This window comes from Lutra lutra, chromosome 1 (genome assembly GCF_902655055.1).
Source record: "Lutra lutra chromosome 1, mLutLut1.2, whole genome shotgun sequence".
In the NCBI taxonomy this organism is placed as follows: domain Eukaryota; kingdom Metazoa; phylum Chordata; class Mammalia; order Carnivora; family Mustelidae; genus Lutra; species Lutra lutra.
Window position 1 is genome coordinate 126693234 of NC_062278.1, and position 16842 is coordinate 126710075.

The 16842-nt window shown below is 41.8% G+C and overlaps 1 protein-coding gene across 6 annotated transcripts; it reads right to left on the reverse strand.

The window, feature by feature from the left end:
- Positions 1–238: 238 nt before the first annotated feature.
- Positions 239–13920, reverse strand: FAIM (Fas apoptotic inhibitory molecule). 6 transcript variants are annotated; one of them, XM_047735964.1, is made up of 6 exons: positions 13613–13681; positions 9409–9467; positions 8178–8310; positions 7600–7828; positions 3876–3925; positions 239–702 (listed from the first exon to the last, which is right to left on the reverse strand). In XM_047735964.1, exons 2-6 carry the CDS (start codon positions 9450–9452, stop codon positions 553–555), a joined length of 606 nt encoding a protein of 201 aa, XP_047591920.1. In that variant the 5' UTR covers positions 9453–9467; positions 13613–13681; the 3' UTR covers positions 239–552. The 6 variants fall into 6 exon arrangements, with proteins under 6 accessions (XP_047591920.1, XP_047591930.1, XP_047591940.1 ...); XM_047735974.1 differs by lacking the exons at positions 9409–9467; positions 13613–13681 and adding an exon at positions 13778–13920; XM_047735984.1 differs by lacking the exon at positions 9409–9467 and having other exon boundaries at positions 13613–13726.
- Between the last annotated feature and the right edge of the window lie 2922 nt (positions 13921–16842).

Sequence of the window (16842 nt, forward strand, 5' to 3'; positions counted from 1 at the left end):
TGAAGATAGGGGCCCCTCGTGGTACAGTCGGTTAAGTGTCTAACTCTTGATTTTGTCTCAGGTGATGATCTTTGGGTCATGAAATCGAGCCCTGCATCAGGCTCTGTGCTTCGCACAGATTCTGCTTGAGATTCTCTCTCTCTCTGCCCCTCCCCTGGTTCATGTGCTCTCTCTCTAAAATAAAAAAAATTTTTTTTTCAATGAAGATACAAAAAATACCCATTTTTAGAAACACAGATCGAGCAGCACCAATTTTATTTTATAGCATTTATTATAGTAAAAGTTCCTCTTGTAAAACACGAGTGATTTTGATCCATATCTTATTTTCCATTTGGCTTTAAAACACTTTACATTATTTACAAAATAAATTGCAATTTTTATGATTGTACATAATTTTTTTGACCCTTGGAATATTACAGTTTCAAGTAACTAAAAAATAAACACCTGGCAGACCAAGTGTACTGAAAAGTACATATTGAACATATTTAATTACCAAAGTAATTTAAAAGTCTTGATCTTTACATCTTAAGATTAAAATTCATTATCATGAAGTCATTCAAGAATCTCTGGAATTTCTCTATTATCCACAATGAGACTATGGATAATCCCTTCTTTCCGCTTCCCACTACTGACAGCCTTTATGTAACAGTCATGGTTCCCAACACTGAAGTGAGTTTCAGTCCCGTCATCTACAAACTCACCCTAGGCCAACAAAAGAAGGAGGAATTAGTGTTCCAGAAACATTTATCTTTGTCTAGAGTATCAACACCATCTAAAAAGGGTGGTATAATGAACTATCTATTGGCTAAATGTTAGACTTGGGAAAATTAAAGTCAGAAGCTTGTATTGCTAGATGCTTTTCCATGTCTGCTGTGAACTGAACATTCCTTATTTGTACCCGCTTACTATCTTGAACAATCTTAAGTTTCAGAGGGGAAAAAAAAGCCCTTATGTCTTATGGCTGTGTGTCTATAACATGCACTATGAGACAACACTGACTACTAAAGTACAAATGGGAAGCATGATCGCCAGCACTTACTTTGTACTGAGTCACTTCCTCTGTATCAAGAACAGTGGGCAAGGATTACTTCACTGCACCTTCTTCATAACCTGACAGCAGCACTATTACTCTCCTCACTGTACAGACCAGGGCATCGAGGCACGGAGTAGCAAAATAACCATCAGGAAGGGATAGAATGCTCTCAGCCCACTCTGAAAACCCAATTCCCAGAATGCAAGGTGACGTACAGTAAAACACACAGATAACAAGACCAAGCACTACCCAAGCTCGCCCTGTTCTGTTTGCTGCAGCAGCTACCAGCCGTGTGTGGCAGTCAAGCACTTGAAATGTGCTGAGTCTGAAATGCCATGTGCTGCTTCATTGCAAAACAGACACGGAGTGTGGAAGACTTAGAATGAAACAGGAATGGAAAATAACTCTAAAAACTTTTAATATTGATGTTAAATTATAATATTTTGGATATATATCTATGGCTCATATTATATATATATATATCTATATTTTTTTAAAGATTTTATTTATTTATTCGACAGAGAGAGATCACAAGCAGGCAGAGAGGCAGGCAGAGAGAGAGGAGGAAGCAGGCTCCCTGCTGAGCAGAGAGCCCGATGCGGGGCTCGATCCCAGGACCCTGAGATCATGACCTGAGCCGAAGGCAGAGGCTTAACCCACTGAGCCACCCAGGCGCCCCGGCTCATATTATATTTTTACTGAACAGAAGTTAATCTAGAGGAAAAAGCTAGGGGCCAGGTAGTGCAGAGAAGAAAGGAAGAACAGGAGGCTTTGAGGATGAAAGTGGAATATGCCAGAAAGCAAAGAAAGCAAAACCAGGGTTAAAACTTGGCCACGAGCTTCCTGGCAGCTGGACCCGACCCAGTGAGGCCCCACAGCATTACCCAGCCTGAGAGAGCACAGGCCGCACCAGGAAGAGCTTTTTCTGAGCTGTGGGGAGAACCTGGCCCATAGCTCTTTACCGGAGGAGTACTGACACCACCACAAGACCCTGTGGGTGCAGAATTTGCCAGATACATAATCTTGGTCATGATGCTTTGAGATGGAAAGATAAAGGAGGAAATAAACTGTAGCTCACGGGCAGCAAGAGCAGGTGAGCACCTACTGGGGAAGGCTGCCCACATGCGGAGCTGCAGAAACTACTCTGCGAATTCAGTTTGAGTTATAGTGAGGAGGCAACTGGGTTATAAAGGGCTATTGTCCAAACACCTGTGGTTTCCTGCTAATTACTGAGGAACAAAGACATTGTATAAGAACATGACTTTGAACTTCTTACTTATTTACAACCACATTCTTAATATCACAAAACATCTCTTTACACTTGCACTGGAGAATTCCTTGAGGGGGAGGGAAGAGTATTCAAAACTGCCAATTTGGCATCTAGAGAATTCCAGGGAAGGAAGGAAAGGACAGGAAGGACCAGTAGGTGCCTGATCCATGCTAATGATAACTAAAGCTATTCCATAGGGGCCATAAAACACTGAAGAGCTCTCCAAACCTCTCTGCATAAAAGAAGTCTGGATCAGTAGATTGAACCCAGAGAGCTGTAGATTTAAATCAGTAGATCTAACCCTGCTCAAGCTCTGGCGATGGATTCTGAGTGAGCCCTGATTCAATAACCCTTCAAGAATTCAAACCAGGATTAAGAAAGAGAGAAGCATCTATTTTTGTAGCGTTTGATTTCTGGCATAGGCACTTCCTCAGAAGCAGACAGCCACAAGACCCAGCAGGCAGGTCCGAGATAGCAGCTGAACAAACTCATACCAGACCTCTTGCCCTCCGAGCACTGCTCCTCACCTTCCTGCACCTACCCCAGATGAAGGAGACAAGGGCAGCACCCACCATGGACAACTAGCTAAACCTGACTAGAGCAGAGTAGGTCCCATTATCTCTAGGCCTGGTGTTCATGTTGGAAGCCAGCATGAAAGGTGGGGACAGAGGATAGTACCTCTGGCTTGCCAGCAGACTCCCCAGCCCTGGCAAATTTCCACCCAGGTACTGCAGCTCCCAGTCCCACACTCCATGCTTCCCTTGATGGTCTCCTCTGCTTCTGCTTGCTCCCTGTGCTATGCACACTGCTATTTCATTCTCGCTGAAATCACTCCAATAGTCATCCCACCCATGGCCATAGTGGTGCAAGCAGCTGCCAGCAAAGACCAGACACTGTGGGGCTAGATGTGGATGTCATCATGCTTGGCCACAATGAGTGGGGTAGCCTCTGGGCACTGCTGGTCTACACATTCCACCTGTCTTCTGGGGTTGATGACAGGGCCCTTTTCTATCTGCCTTTGTGTCATCTGACATGTGTATATTCCTCCTTTTTTAAAAATGCCACTTTTAGAAAAGTCCTGCTTTGAGGGTATGGTATAAAGCCTTCCTATTTCAAGCATGACCCGTGGGGCAACATACAGCATTGGTACCAGGGGAAATGTTAGAATTTGCATTTTAACAAGATCCCACGTGATTCCTACGCATGCAGGTTTGAGGAGCTATGGAATGAAGCCCAACCTTAACTTGGACAAAGACAGGAGGACGCCAACCTCTGTGGGGCAGTTTTTGATGGATGTGTGAATTCCTTTTAGGACAGAGCCTGGTGCAGGAGAGGAAAGGCAGCATGTGAGCTGGGGTCAGCTCTCAACAGAAGGTGTTTCCAACCCCTCCCTGCCCCAGGTGCTCTCCTGGAAAGGTCTCCAGAATTTGGAGTCAGGAGTACTTCATCTCTTTCTTGTTCTTAACCTAGAGGACCTTGGTTAATTATCAATCTCCATCATTAGGAAACGCAGCAACATTTCAGTGGCAACCCTTACCCATGGCACTAAGAGTAATCAAAGGGTCAACTTACTGCTGTCTCCATTCTTTTACCATTGCACCATACATCCATAGTGTCTTTTTCTGTAAAAGTAACAACAACAAAAAAAGTTATAATCTATGACTCAGACATAAAATTAACTCTTTATTATTTTATTTATTTATTTATTTATTTAAAAAGATTTTATTTATTTATTTGACAGAGAGAGATCACAAGTAGGCAGAGAGGCAGGCAGAGAGAGAGGGGGAAGCAGGCTCCCCGCTGAGCGGAAAGCCCCATGCGGGGGCTCAATCCCAGGACCCTGGGATCATGACCTGAGCGGAAGGCAGAGGCTTTAACCCACTGAGCCACCCAGGTGCCCCAATTATTTATTATTTTAAAAGAAGTTTGATATACCGGACTTCTAAAACTCCATTAACTTTTCATGGCTTTCCAATTTTTCTAAAATTGAAGAAACTGTTTACTCTTGGTTCACAAAATAAAAATGAAACAAAATAATCTTTTAAGAAATGATCAGGGCCTCAGCACAAATGGATGAAGCCCTATTGAACAAAATAAACACAAACTTCAGGATTAAGGACGCACAGAAATGAGTGTGAGAAGGGCCCTCACCACAGACTGTTGTCAGTGACCAGATAATCCCCCAACGCCTTGCACACAGAGCCCAGTGGACGACAGTGCAAAGAGGTCACCGAGAAAGGCTGCGACAGGGTTCATGTAGGATGGACAGCATTCAGGCTTAGAAATCTAACCTTAAATTTCCTACTGGAGGGCCCAATAATCTCTATTCATTTTTGCAATGATTTCATTTTGGGGAAAAATTTTTGGATCATAAGGAAAAACACAGGCATCCCTGCTGGACTGTGCGGACTCTGTGGAGCAAACTGCTACCATGAGCCACCTGAGCATTAGTTTAGGTGTCAGGGCTCGCTTTGGGAGGCATATACATGTATGCAAGTGTGCACAGACACGTGTGCATTTTGGGGGAGGATCCCCAGACCCAAGTGTGAATATCAGTGTTCTGGTGGGTGGCAGGGGAGAAGACTGCACTCATCAAGCAGCCACGAGATGAACTGTGGGCATTATAAGAAGCCTAGAATCGGTACCTGTGTGCATGTGAGAAGCCTGGGGGTCAAAAACTTGCCTGCGGGTCATGGCTGAGGTGCCAGGCAGGGGCTTCATTCTAACAGCCTATCTACTCCAGCAACACAGTCTAGTAGGGACTCTTTTCTCCCCACACCTTGAGATGGAAGCCTCAGAGAACGGATATAGGCCTTTGAATGGGGTTAAAGGAGAGAGAGGCTGAGGGGCCCAGGAGACGTGGGCCATGGTTGCCCTAGTGGCAGCCTGGGGTGCGGGGGGTGGGGGGGCGGTGCATATCAACAGCAGAAGCTGTAGGGAAACTGAGCTCGTCCCAACACCCGAGCAGAGGATACACTGCTGAAGTAAACCATGATGGTGGTGAAGACTGGAATTTATTTAGTCTGCCTACTGAACTCAGACCTTCTATAAAGCTATTATTAATGTGCCTCTGAAGAAATTTAACCCAGAAGACAAAAGAGAAAATTGCAATACATTTAACTACGTAAAAGTAAAAAATATTCCTACATCATTTAAGAAAACACATACGTGCATAAGCAAAGTCATACAATAAATGACAAAGTGGAAAAAAATAAGCAAAGCTCACAGCACAGACAAAAGTCTAATCTTACTAACATAGAGAGACTCTGAGTAATCAACAAGAAAAAGACCAACAACCCAAAAGAAAGTAGGTCAAAGGACATGAAGATGCATTATCAGGAAAGAAAAACAAAAGGACCTCAAATGTGAAAAGATGTTCAACTTCACTTAATTTTGAAAAAGGCAAATAAAAACAACTCTGAAATGTCATTTTTCATGTAGCAGAATATTAAAAAAATATATAAGATCTGACAACATGCTCAGCTGGAGAACCTGTGAAGAAATGGGTACTGGGAGCACAAAACAGTAAAAACACCAGGAGGGGCAATGTTTGACAAACACCATGTGCCTCTTGATATAATAAAACTATAGTCTTGACAAAAAAAAAAAAAAAAAAAATTAAACCTACATTTGACCAATTCTTCAATCAACTACCAATGTATGGGAAATATTAGAAACAGAGAAGAGGGACACTGCCTGGCTGGCTCAGTTGACAGAGCATGTGACTCTTGACGTCAGGTTGTAAGTTCAAATCCCACTTTGGGTGCAGAAATTACTTAAAATAAAAATTATAAATGATATATATTTAAAAAAAAAAAAAGAAAAAGAAAGAGAAACATCACAGAAGTGCTATCAACAAAATCCAGACCCCAGGAAACTCTTCAAGACAAATTGATCTAGTTTCTTCAATAAATAAGATATACAGGAGTTTCTGGGTTTTTGTTTTTTTTTTCCAACTATGTGCATTTAATTACTGGATAAACATTTTTTTTTAAGTTTATTTAAGTGATTTCTATACCCACTGTGGGACTTGAACTCATGACCCTGAGATTAAGAGTCATGTGCTCCACCAACTGAGCCAGCCAGTTCCCCAAACATTTTTCACTTTTTAAAGAAAATATTTTATTAATTAATTTATTTATTTGAGAGAGAGAGAGAGGAAACTGAGCAGGAGACAGAGGGAGAAAGAATCTGAAGCAGACTCTGCAATGAGCAGAAAGAACCCAACACAGGGCTTGATCCTGACCAATGGTGAGATCATGACCTGAGCTGAAATCAAGAGTCAGAGGCTTAACCAACTGAACTACCCAGATGCCCCCACATTTTTCATTCTTAAAAAAAATTTTTTTTTAAAGTACATGGTAGCATTTGAATAGACTGTAGACTCCTTAAAGGCATGGACATCTCTTTTTCTACTACATACTATAGTATGCTAACTGGTATTTAGCAGGTACTCAATATTATCTAAATAAATGAACCAGTGAATTACTGAGATAATCCAAATGGTCTTAACTTTAGTGATATGAGAAGCAGGAAATACTGGGAGTACCAGAAGAGAGAAAAGATAGCAACTTGTAAATATTTATTTTATAGGCCCAGTAGAAACAACATAGATGGCAATCTGTAACAACAGAACTTAGCTTAAAGATCAATGGCTTATTACTCTTTATTTTGTAATCTACTTTATCTGGACTTTGACAATTTTGAGGTGTTACAGTACTAAACTGCTTGCTACCTAGAGAAAAATTCCCTTGTTACTGATCAATCTTAAATTTCTAACTGTCTCTAAACATCATTTTAAAGAGAAGTATCAATAATGACAATAATAGAAATATCAATAATAATTAATAATACATCATTATTTCTTTTTTTAAACCTGTTGATAATCCTCAAATCTATCACTACAAAATCTGGCTCTCATATAAATCAGTCATTTAAAATATTTTATTTATTTATTTGAAAGACAGAGATCACAAGTAGGCAGAGAGGCAGGCAGAGAGAGAGGAGGAAGCAGGCTCCCCACTGATCAGAGAGCCCAATGCGGGGCTCGATCCCAGGACCCTGGGATCATGACCTGAGCCAAAGGCAGAGGCTTTAACCCACTGAGCCACCCAGATGCCCCTAAATCAGTCATTTAAATGAATACTTCGTTCACATGGTACACATCAGAAATACACCTACACATACTTACACTCTCTCTACTCAAAGCTCCTATAAAGGGTCTGGATAGTTGGGCGAACTAATTAACAACCACCATAAAAAGCCAATAAATTCTGCAGAAATAGCACTCACTTACCCAAAACAACTCTAAAGTCCTCACCATCCAAACGCAATACCCAAGTATTGGTGGTTTTTGACCTGTTCTCCATATACTTCTTGAGACTTTTCCCATTAATTTCCAGAGTATATTCATATGCAAATCCACTGACAGCATCTATATTTATGGTTGCTTTTGTCTTTGCAGCTCCAACGCAGAAGGTTTCTTTGCCCACTAGTTTGAACATCCATTCTTTTCTTATCTCTTCCTAAATAACAAAATATGAAAGTTAAAAACACACAAATGGAAGAAAACTTAATATTTAGCTTTAGAAATGCTGTAATTAAAGTGAGTAAATAGCAATGTTATTTAGATGTAATTTTATTACTTCATGATTCAAATATTTTAGAAAATAAAAGCACTTGAAGTTTAAATGTTACACTCTATGAACTCTATAACTCTTATTAGTTTTCTTTTTCCTGTAACATGATCCAGGCCCAAATATAAAGATAATCAATGTAAGGGAAAAGCCTTGAATTTACATATGAAGAATCTATGTTAACAAATTCAAGCTTCTATGTATGCCATATTCTACAAAGTAACCTATGTCTTCCTACCTTCCCATCTACATATACAACTCGTTTGCCTGATGTGGTTCCATGTTCAAACTCGATCTTATGGACTCCATCACTTAAAGCGACATCCCAAACGGCTACGAGATCTGTCATTTTTTCCAGGCTATAAGGAGGGCTAAGGGAATAAAATAAAGCAATTACAATAGGCCAAAAGCAGTAAGAATATAACAAATTAATCTTTCCAAGATGAAAATATCGGATTTTTTTAAAGCCCTAAAATTACAAGATATTAAAGTGACGGTACCTAAGAATTTCTCCTCACAGTACATCTAACTATCTTCTCCCTCTCCCTCTTACTCTTTCTTTAAGATGAAACTACTATATATGGATATATAGTCGGATAATTCCAAACAAAGTCACCTTAATATTAATAGGATTAAGAACCTATCCAGGATAGCATTCTAAGCTGGGCTACAGAATAGTGCTTGGAAAGGTCAGTAAAAAGTCTCTACTTCTTCCGTACATCCCCATTTAAAAAGCACAGTATTTAATTCTGCTATTTCTTTTTCAGATCCATTCACTCCAAAACAGGAACTCCCCAAACCTTTCATACTTAAACCAGTTAGGATTCATTTTAACAAAAAGGGTTCTAATTTATTATACTGAGAAGAGAAGTCATAGAAGATATGTCCTATAACAAAAAAAATAAAAATGTATGGAAAATGGTAATTCTTGTCTTTACTACAGTAATCTTATTTAGAAAATAAAGGATTTTTGCCATAATGCTTTATCTGGCACAACTTAAATACATATTTTTGATATTAACTAATATAAAATATATAATATTTATATCTGTGCCCAGCATGAGTGCCATATATATATTATGTAATACCTATATATAGAATATGTTTGAGCCTGCTCTCTTAACTACATCTTACTCTTTATTCACTCTAATGTTGTTTGTGTACTCTACATCAGAAATGGTAAGTGGATTTTATATCGTCTCGAAGTGATTGCTGAGAACTTGGGGCTAACACAGATTTGGAGACCTTACATCCAGGCCCCATGGGAAAAGATGTGTGCCATTAGCAGCCACCACCATTCCAGGTGTTTACTACCCTTGCTCTAAGTCACAGAAAAGCAAAACCATCTTGCAATCTGCAAGTTTAAAAAATGTGTCCTTAACAAAGTAGACTGAATAAATAATACCTGAGTGATTAAAACAACCCTGAAAGTTTCAAGAGCTAATTTTATTGCCACGCAAGACATTTACCTTTCATCATCTTCAAAGATAGGACTGTCATCTCCAGATGCCATGGTTGGCAAAATAGTCTTTAATCCAATTAGCAGGCAGGAAAGAAAAAAGCAGAATTGCAGCAAAGAAAGATTGAGAGCAACAAAGAAGACATCTACAAAGGGTTTTTTTCTAAGTTTGCAATCCATTTCTCAAATTGCATGCAGTTTCTGATGAAACAGCTTATACATACAATAGAATTGCAATCTCCAGTTGTCAGGAAAAGAAATTAAATCATGCAAATTGGCCAATCATATTTTTCCCTGTTATAAATTTATAACTTCCTAAAACTAGAGAATAGACTCAGTTTATTTCAAATATGATACCATATCAGAGCTGCAAGAGACCTAGAGTTTATTTCAAATGTGATAACCACATCAGAGCTGCAAGAGACCTAGAAACCCAGTCCTCTGGGTCCCACGCTTCTCAAATTGAGGTATAAGAAGCCCCAAGGGTATGAGGCAGTGGGTCAGGGAATACATAAAACTCCAGGATAAACAGTATACATCTTCGGGAAGCATCGACGTTACATGGTGGTAACAAATTTAAAATGCAATCCTAATATTCAGTTTTAGAAGGCTATATATTATGGTAGAATATATAATTTAAAAAATATTTTAGGAGCACCTGTCTGGCTCAGTTGGTAGAGCACATGACTCTTGATCTTGGGGTTGTGAGTTCAATCCCCATGTTGGGGGTAGAGCTTACTTAACTAAAAAAATAAGTAAAAGATTAAAAAAAAATTTGTAGATACCTTCAAAGAAATTACTGGTTTGCAGGAAGCCGCCAAGGATATGCTAGATCACTTTCCAACAGCAAACTTAATTTACCCATTTACTTAAGCCCACTTACTTTACTAGTGCCAATAATGAATCCACAGAATTATGTGGTTTGCTCAGGTCACTAGTAGGGCCTGAGCCAGACTAAAGCCCAGTACTCCCATGCAATTACCTCAGAATTAACTGGGGTGTAATTTAATTAAATTTTACTAAAATCAGAAGCACACATATATTCATTCACACATGCATAGGAAACCCTCCATGTTTGGAGATTTGGGATTAACAGCTGTATCCTTGCCAAACCTACTGAAAAATAACTTCAACTATTTTTTGCTCCCCAGATCTACTCTAGCCTGGCCTTCTCCCTATAGATGTCCAAATGTGCTCTCTCCTTGTAAAAACTGGGAGATTGCCAATCTTCTTTAGCTGGAAACAGCCAGAAGCCACAAACTGTTTTTAAAAAGATGTTAAAGAAGGGATTAACATTGATAAAAGCAATCCAGCAGCACAGAAAACATGAAAATTTTAGAATAAAAATTAAAGACTCAAATACTTTGTACCTAAAATAAATCCCTCTGTTTTGGGAGCACTTGACAAATTAGTGAATTTTTCTAATCTTAGGAAGCCCTAGGGTATCTCCTATGAAAGTGGAGGGTATCCTGCAACTATAAAAGCAAAGAGAATACGCAGCAATAGAGGAAGCCAAATAGCATAATATAAATTTGGATAAGCCATTTTTTGCAAATCAGAGTGGGTTTAGTGATATCATTCAAATTTTGCTTTATAACTTTTAGAGACCCTAGAAAGTTCAGTAATTCATTATTCAAACTTGAAAGAATTGCTCAGTTTTCCATTATAATGAACTTCAATATTGTCACACTACAATAAGGCATGGTATCATCTTAATTATAATAACTTTTCATATATAATATAAAAGACAACACAACAAATTAGAAGGGAAGTGAGAAATCAAGATCATATTTATTTCTTGAAAATTTTCCCTAAACCATCGACATTCATTCATATATTCATTTATTTATGGAGTATCTATCTAAAGTGCTGAAAAGTTTTAGAAATAGTGATGGTTGCACAAAATTGTGGATGTACTTAATCCCACTGAACTGTACACTTAAAGACAGTTAAAATAGCAAATTTTATGTGCTATGTATTTCACAACTTAAAAAAATAATATTATAATATACAAAAAGACATTGAATTATATATATACTTTAAATGGGTGAATTGTATGTATGTGAACTACACCTCAACAAAGTTGCTTAAAAAAAGGAAAGACCCAAGTGCCCTGCTGGTAGTGTTTCTTGGAATGTGACCATTATCTATAACCAAAAGATGATCACAACTGTCCTTGTCTGCAATATCTACCTCACTCATTTGAAAAATGAGAAATACCTATCACACATCTCCAAGTTACAAACTGGACTGAATAAACACATGTCATACTCTAAATTCATTCACCATGTTAATAGTTATCAGTCACTTATGTGCCAGGCACTGAACTGGACACTAAACTTAGTGAAAGGCCGTAGAGACCAAAAGATGATTATGACACAGCCATGGGACAGTCCTTGTAATGGGAAGCAGTAAAGGACAGAATGGGCCCCCAGAGAAAGGATCCCAGCCCTACCAATAGGTGGGAAGGCCAGAGAAGACTCTGGTTTAAAACTTGAGAGAAAGGAATTAATCCACTGTCATTTTTTTTTTAAAGATTTTATTTATTTATTTGACAGACAGAGAGGCAGGCAGAGAGAAAGGAGGAAGCAGGCCCCCTGCTGAGCAGAGAGCCCGATGAGGGGCTCCATCCCAGAACCCTGGGATCATGACCTGAGCCAAAGGCAGAGGCTTTAAACCACTGAGCCACCCAGGTGCCCCTCCACTGTCATTCTTAAGCTCTTACACATATACTTAATTTTCAGGATCAAGTGACCAAACTGAAAAAGATCATTATAAAGAAAACTCCCTCTATTTTAGTACAAAATTTAAAAAATGTAAATGAAGGGGTGTCTGGGTGGCTCAGTAAGTTAAGCTTTTTTTTTTTTTAAGACTTTTATTTTACTTATTTGACAGACAGACATCACAAGTAGGCAGAAAGGCAGGCAGAGAGGAAGGGAAGCAGGCTCCCTGTGGAGCAGAGAGCCCAATGTGGGGCTGGATCCCAGGATCCTGGGATCATGAACTGAGCCAAGGCGGAGGCTTTAACCCACTGAGTCACCCAGGCGCCTCAAGCATCCAACTCTTGATCTCAGCTCAGGCCTTGATCTCGGGGTGGTGAGTCCAAGTCCTGCTTTGGACTCCATGCTGGGCATGGAAACTACTTTAAAAATAACAATAAAATAAAAATAAAATGAATTTTAAAACAAAAATGTAAATGAAAAGGATGGAAAAACAAATTCCATTTATTTCCACTGATGAGGATGATGTCACTCACTTGAAACTTTTTTATATGTCTTGGAAGAAAGCTTTTTGAGTAACAAGGCATCAGCATAATCTTTTTAAAATCTTTTCCCTAGCAGTTGAACGGTCAGTTTTAGAGTAAGACCTAACTATTAAGACGTTTCTACTCTTCATCTAAACCAGCTTGAATTTTGCCCTTAACTTGGGTTTAATCGTCCTGGGGGCTGTTATGGTCTGTCCAAGCTAAACCCAAGTCCGTTTTAAAAATTACTAAGATATTCATAGTTCCCATTTCAGCAAAAGCTCTAGGTAAGGCCAGCCACAAGGTCAGTCTTCAACAAATAGGTGTTGACTCTGTGCCTCCAGACCCATGGGAAGCATTGGGACCTCCAGCAAAGTGGGTCAGGAAGCTCCAGGAGCCAGGTGTCCCCAAAGGCTACCGGAGATACAAGAACCGGTAACTTTTCTGAGGAGCATTTTTACCCCGTAAACCACAAGCCTTACAACAGATCCACTCTAAACAAATCATGCTCAACACACCAGACGTAACAGTGCTCAACGAATTGCTTTTCGTATTGGCTACCCACTGCAAACCACGTTCACCAGCAGGGAGGGAATCCACGAAGTCGCAGTGCGGTCACTAAACACACTGCACGGCCAGCCCGGGCCAGGCCCTGCGGAGGGACGCTGCACTCAACCTGGCGCACGCGAGCGCAGCCCAGGGAGGCCCAAAGGTCGCACAAAAACACGTGAAGCCACGGAGAGCTGCGCGTGCCGCACGCTTAGGTAAAGGAGCCGAGTTACAGCACCTCACGACCTTAGCTCCGCTCAGGCGTCCAGGAAAAAACGGCTGGAATAGTATTACCTTCAGATCGCAGGGCCGGGCCAGGAAAGAGAGACCCGCAGGCTGCCCCCCCCCACCCCCAGTTCCCGCCTCCGCCTCCGCCCTGGGCCCGGCCGACAGAAAACGCCCGAACACCCCGGTGCCTCACCCGCCCGGCTCACGGTCCGCGTAGACACCTCCCACAGCTCGCAGCGCCCACCGCCGCGGCCGGGAGATGGCTGCCGCAGCCGCGCTGCAGCGGGGACGCAAGGGCTGGACGCAGGGACTTCTGGGGCCCGGCCCGGGGCCTCCCCACCTGCGCCGCGGGGCTTACCTGGCCGCAGGGCACCACGGCAGGTTCTGCGACACGCAGCACGCGGGTTCGGGCTGCGCCACCCGGGCCGCGTGGCCTTCCTCCCCTCGCTGAGAACCAGCCGCCTCCTCCTCGGAAGCTGAAAGCTCGGCCGCCGCCAGTTGCGAGCGCGCCGACTCTGTGGCGCTTCAGGTCCCCTGAGGTGCCCAGCGCGGGCCGCCACCCGCCTCCGAGCGCCGCGGACGCAACCCCAGCCCGCTGCCTCTGCGGAGGGCTTGGCGCTCTCTGCAGGAGCCCTACCTCACCCCAAACCTGAAGCCCTGGCTGTTGGGACCCGCTGATAGAAGGCGCGGGGCCGGACGCTGGGGATAAGCTGGTGGCAAAACAGACCCTTTGTCTGCTCTGAAGCCACTGGGCAGGTAAATCTGATTATGGCATTGCCCCTTGAAATCTTGTTATGGGTTCTGGTTACTTCTGTAAAGACCCAAGCTCCTTAAGGCACGCGTGAGGCCCCATGTAGTTCTCGAATGATGCAAGCTTTTTCTCTCCATGGGCCTCTGCAGATGCTCTTCCCTCTGCTGGGCACTCCTCTCTGCCTCTTTCCTTAGTTATCCTCCACTTTGTTGTTGAGCTTGCTGTAGGACATATAATTTTTTAAGGAAAATTATCCAGGCCCTGAACCCTTGGAATTCTCCTTAGCCCTTGTCAGGGTGTGCAGTTATTTCTGTAATTTTTGCTTAATGGGTAACTTAGTCATGGACTGAGGTTCTTGAAGGCAGGAGCTGTGGCTGCTTGGCCTTCACTCTTGTATCTCGCACATCTTCATAGAGCAGGCTCATAGTAGGCTCTAATAAATACTTGTTTAAGGAATGAATGTAGAGCATGCCTGGGTAAATTTCAGGTGGTTTCCATTTTCGGGGCCAGCGGAGAGGGAGGAGAGTTGTTGAGTGGACCATTTGAGGAGGTCAGTGAGTGGCCCCCGGGGACAATAATATACAGACATTTGACGGTATTCTGGTGGGGACTCTGACGGCCCAGAAGATTGGAGGGGCATGGAGGCATCCATGCCCTATTGTGTAATTTCTTCCTCCTGCTTGAGGTTAATATAAAGGATAGTTTTATCTTTAGGGTTGGTAGAGTTGAAGTCATTTCTAAATGCTGAGCAAGTATGTGAGAGAAGGGGGTTAGAGACACAAAAAGGAACAACCTATTAAGTTAATCAGTCTGCAAAGTAATAATGACTGAATTCTTAAGCAAATTATGTCATACGGATTCTGCTTTGTGAGCACGGATTTTTTGTTTGCAACCCTGTACTGAAAGCTTCTGGAAGACAAAGACTTTTCATATTTGTATTTTCTTCTAAACCAGTGTCTTGAGCAGAGAGTTTTCAATAAATAATTGTTGAAAGAGTGAGGTTGGGGGGGGGGGAAGGTAAAAGGCCCCAGAGTGGAAATTTCCAGCAATGGGATAAGGCTAGCTGAATGATATTCCTAGATATTTTTTCTAGTCCTTATTTCTTCTAAGAAACAATGCTGAGTTGTTGGGCTAGGATCAGGGAACCCTGGTTGGGGAGCAGCTCAGTGATACCATTTAATGAAGGATCATATTTTCTTGTAAAACTTCAGGCATCTGGATATCCTTTTTAAGACCAGTAAGATGTCATTTATTGGATGCTTGCTATGTCCTTATATATTATTGCCTGTATTTTTCACAACAGCTCAGTACTTACATTACAGGGCCCAAAGCCCTTCAGAAGTTACAGGGCCAGCATGTAGAGCCAGATGTGTCATGTTAACAGGGCCCGTGATGACAAAATGGTTAAATGTGCTTGAAGAAATATCTGGGCCCTTCCTTAGAGGCCTGGGAACCTCCTTTGCCCACAGAGCACTGAGGTGCACTCATGTTTGCACCAAGAATAGTTAGTGCAATCTGATTCCTCAGGTGGCTTGTTCTGTGTCACTGTTTTCTCTTTGGTATAATTCCTAGGATACCTGAATTGAGGAACATACCAGTTTGAGCTACATTTTCCACCTACTCATTCCCGGGGACCATGACACTGATGGTAGCATTAGTCACTTGTTACTAGACGGAACTGTTATGGAAAGAAAGTCTGAAGAAAATACTGTGAAAGGTAATGAACTTGACTATAAAATGTGTTCAGTCAAGCTGATCCTGCTTTTTACTTGACCCCCCCCCATCCCCGCCTCAAGGTTATCTCTGTGCCCAATATGGGGCTCAAACTCACAACCGCAAGATCAGGAGTCACATGCTTTCCTTATGGAGCCAGCCAGGTGACCATGCTTTTGACTTTATTCTCATTCGAAGATTATTTCCTTGTTTCCCAGGGTACCTAGATGCTGTTCTTCACCTCTTAAACTGCCTCTCACCAGTTTGCCCTTTGACATCAGTGACTGATTGATTGATGGACTGCTTTTTAAAAGATTTTATTTTTAAGTAATCTCTACACCCAACGTGGGGCTTGAACTTAGAACCCTGAGATCAAGAGTCACATCCTCTACCGACTGAACCAGCCAGACCATCAGTGACATAGTTTAAGAGAGTAACAAAATGGGGCGCCTGGGTGGCTCAGTGGGTTGAAGCCTCTGCCTTCGGCTCAGGTCATGATCCCAGGGTCCTGGGATCGAGCCCCACAATCGGGCTCTCTGCTCAGCAGGAAGCCTGCTTCTCCCTCTCTCTCTCTCTCTGCCTGCCTCTCTGCCTACTTGTGATCTCTGTCTGTCAAATAAATAAATCAAATCTTTTTAAAAAAAAAAAGAGTAACAAAATGTTTGCATTCACCATTCTCTGTGCTTTCATTCGGCCTCCTTTTGAAAAAGGAATTGTTAATGCATTGACTGATTTTCTGAACTTACTTTTTAAAGAACGTGAATGGAGATCAAAATAAAAGGGAAAAGTTATATAGTCTGATACCAACAAGACTTAAAATTCTCCACATGCCCTTCCAGTATTGGTTCAGCCTGATGACTGGTGATATGTTTAAAGGAAGAAGAATCGGGGCTTTAGAAACAAGCCCTGGGCTCAGAATTCTGGCCTCAGAGGATTGTGTGTCAGAGCCAAAGCCGGTA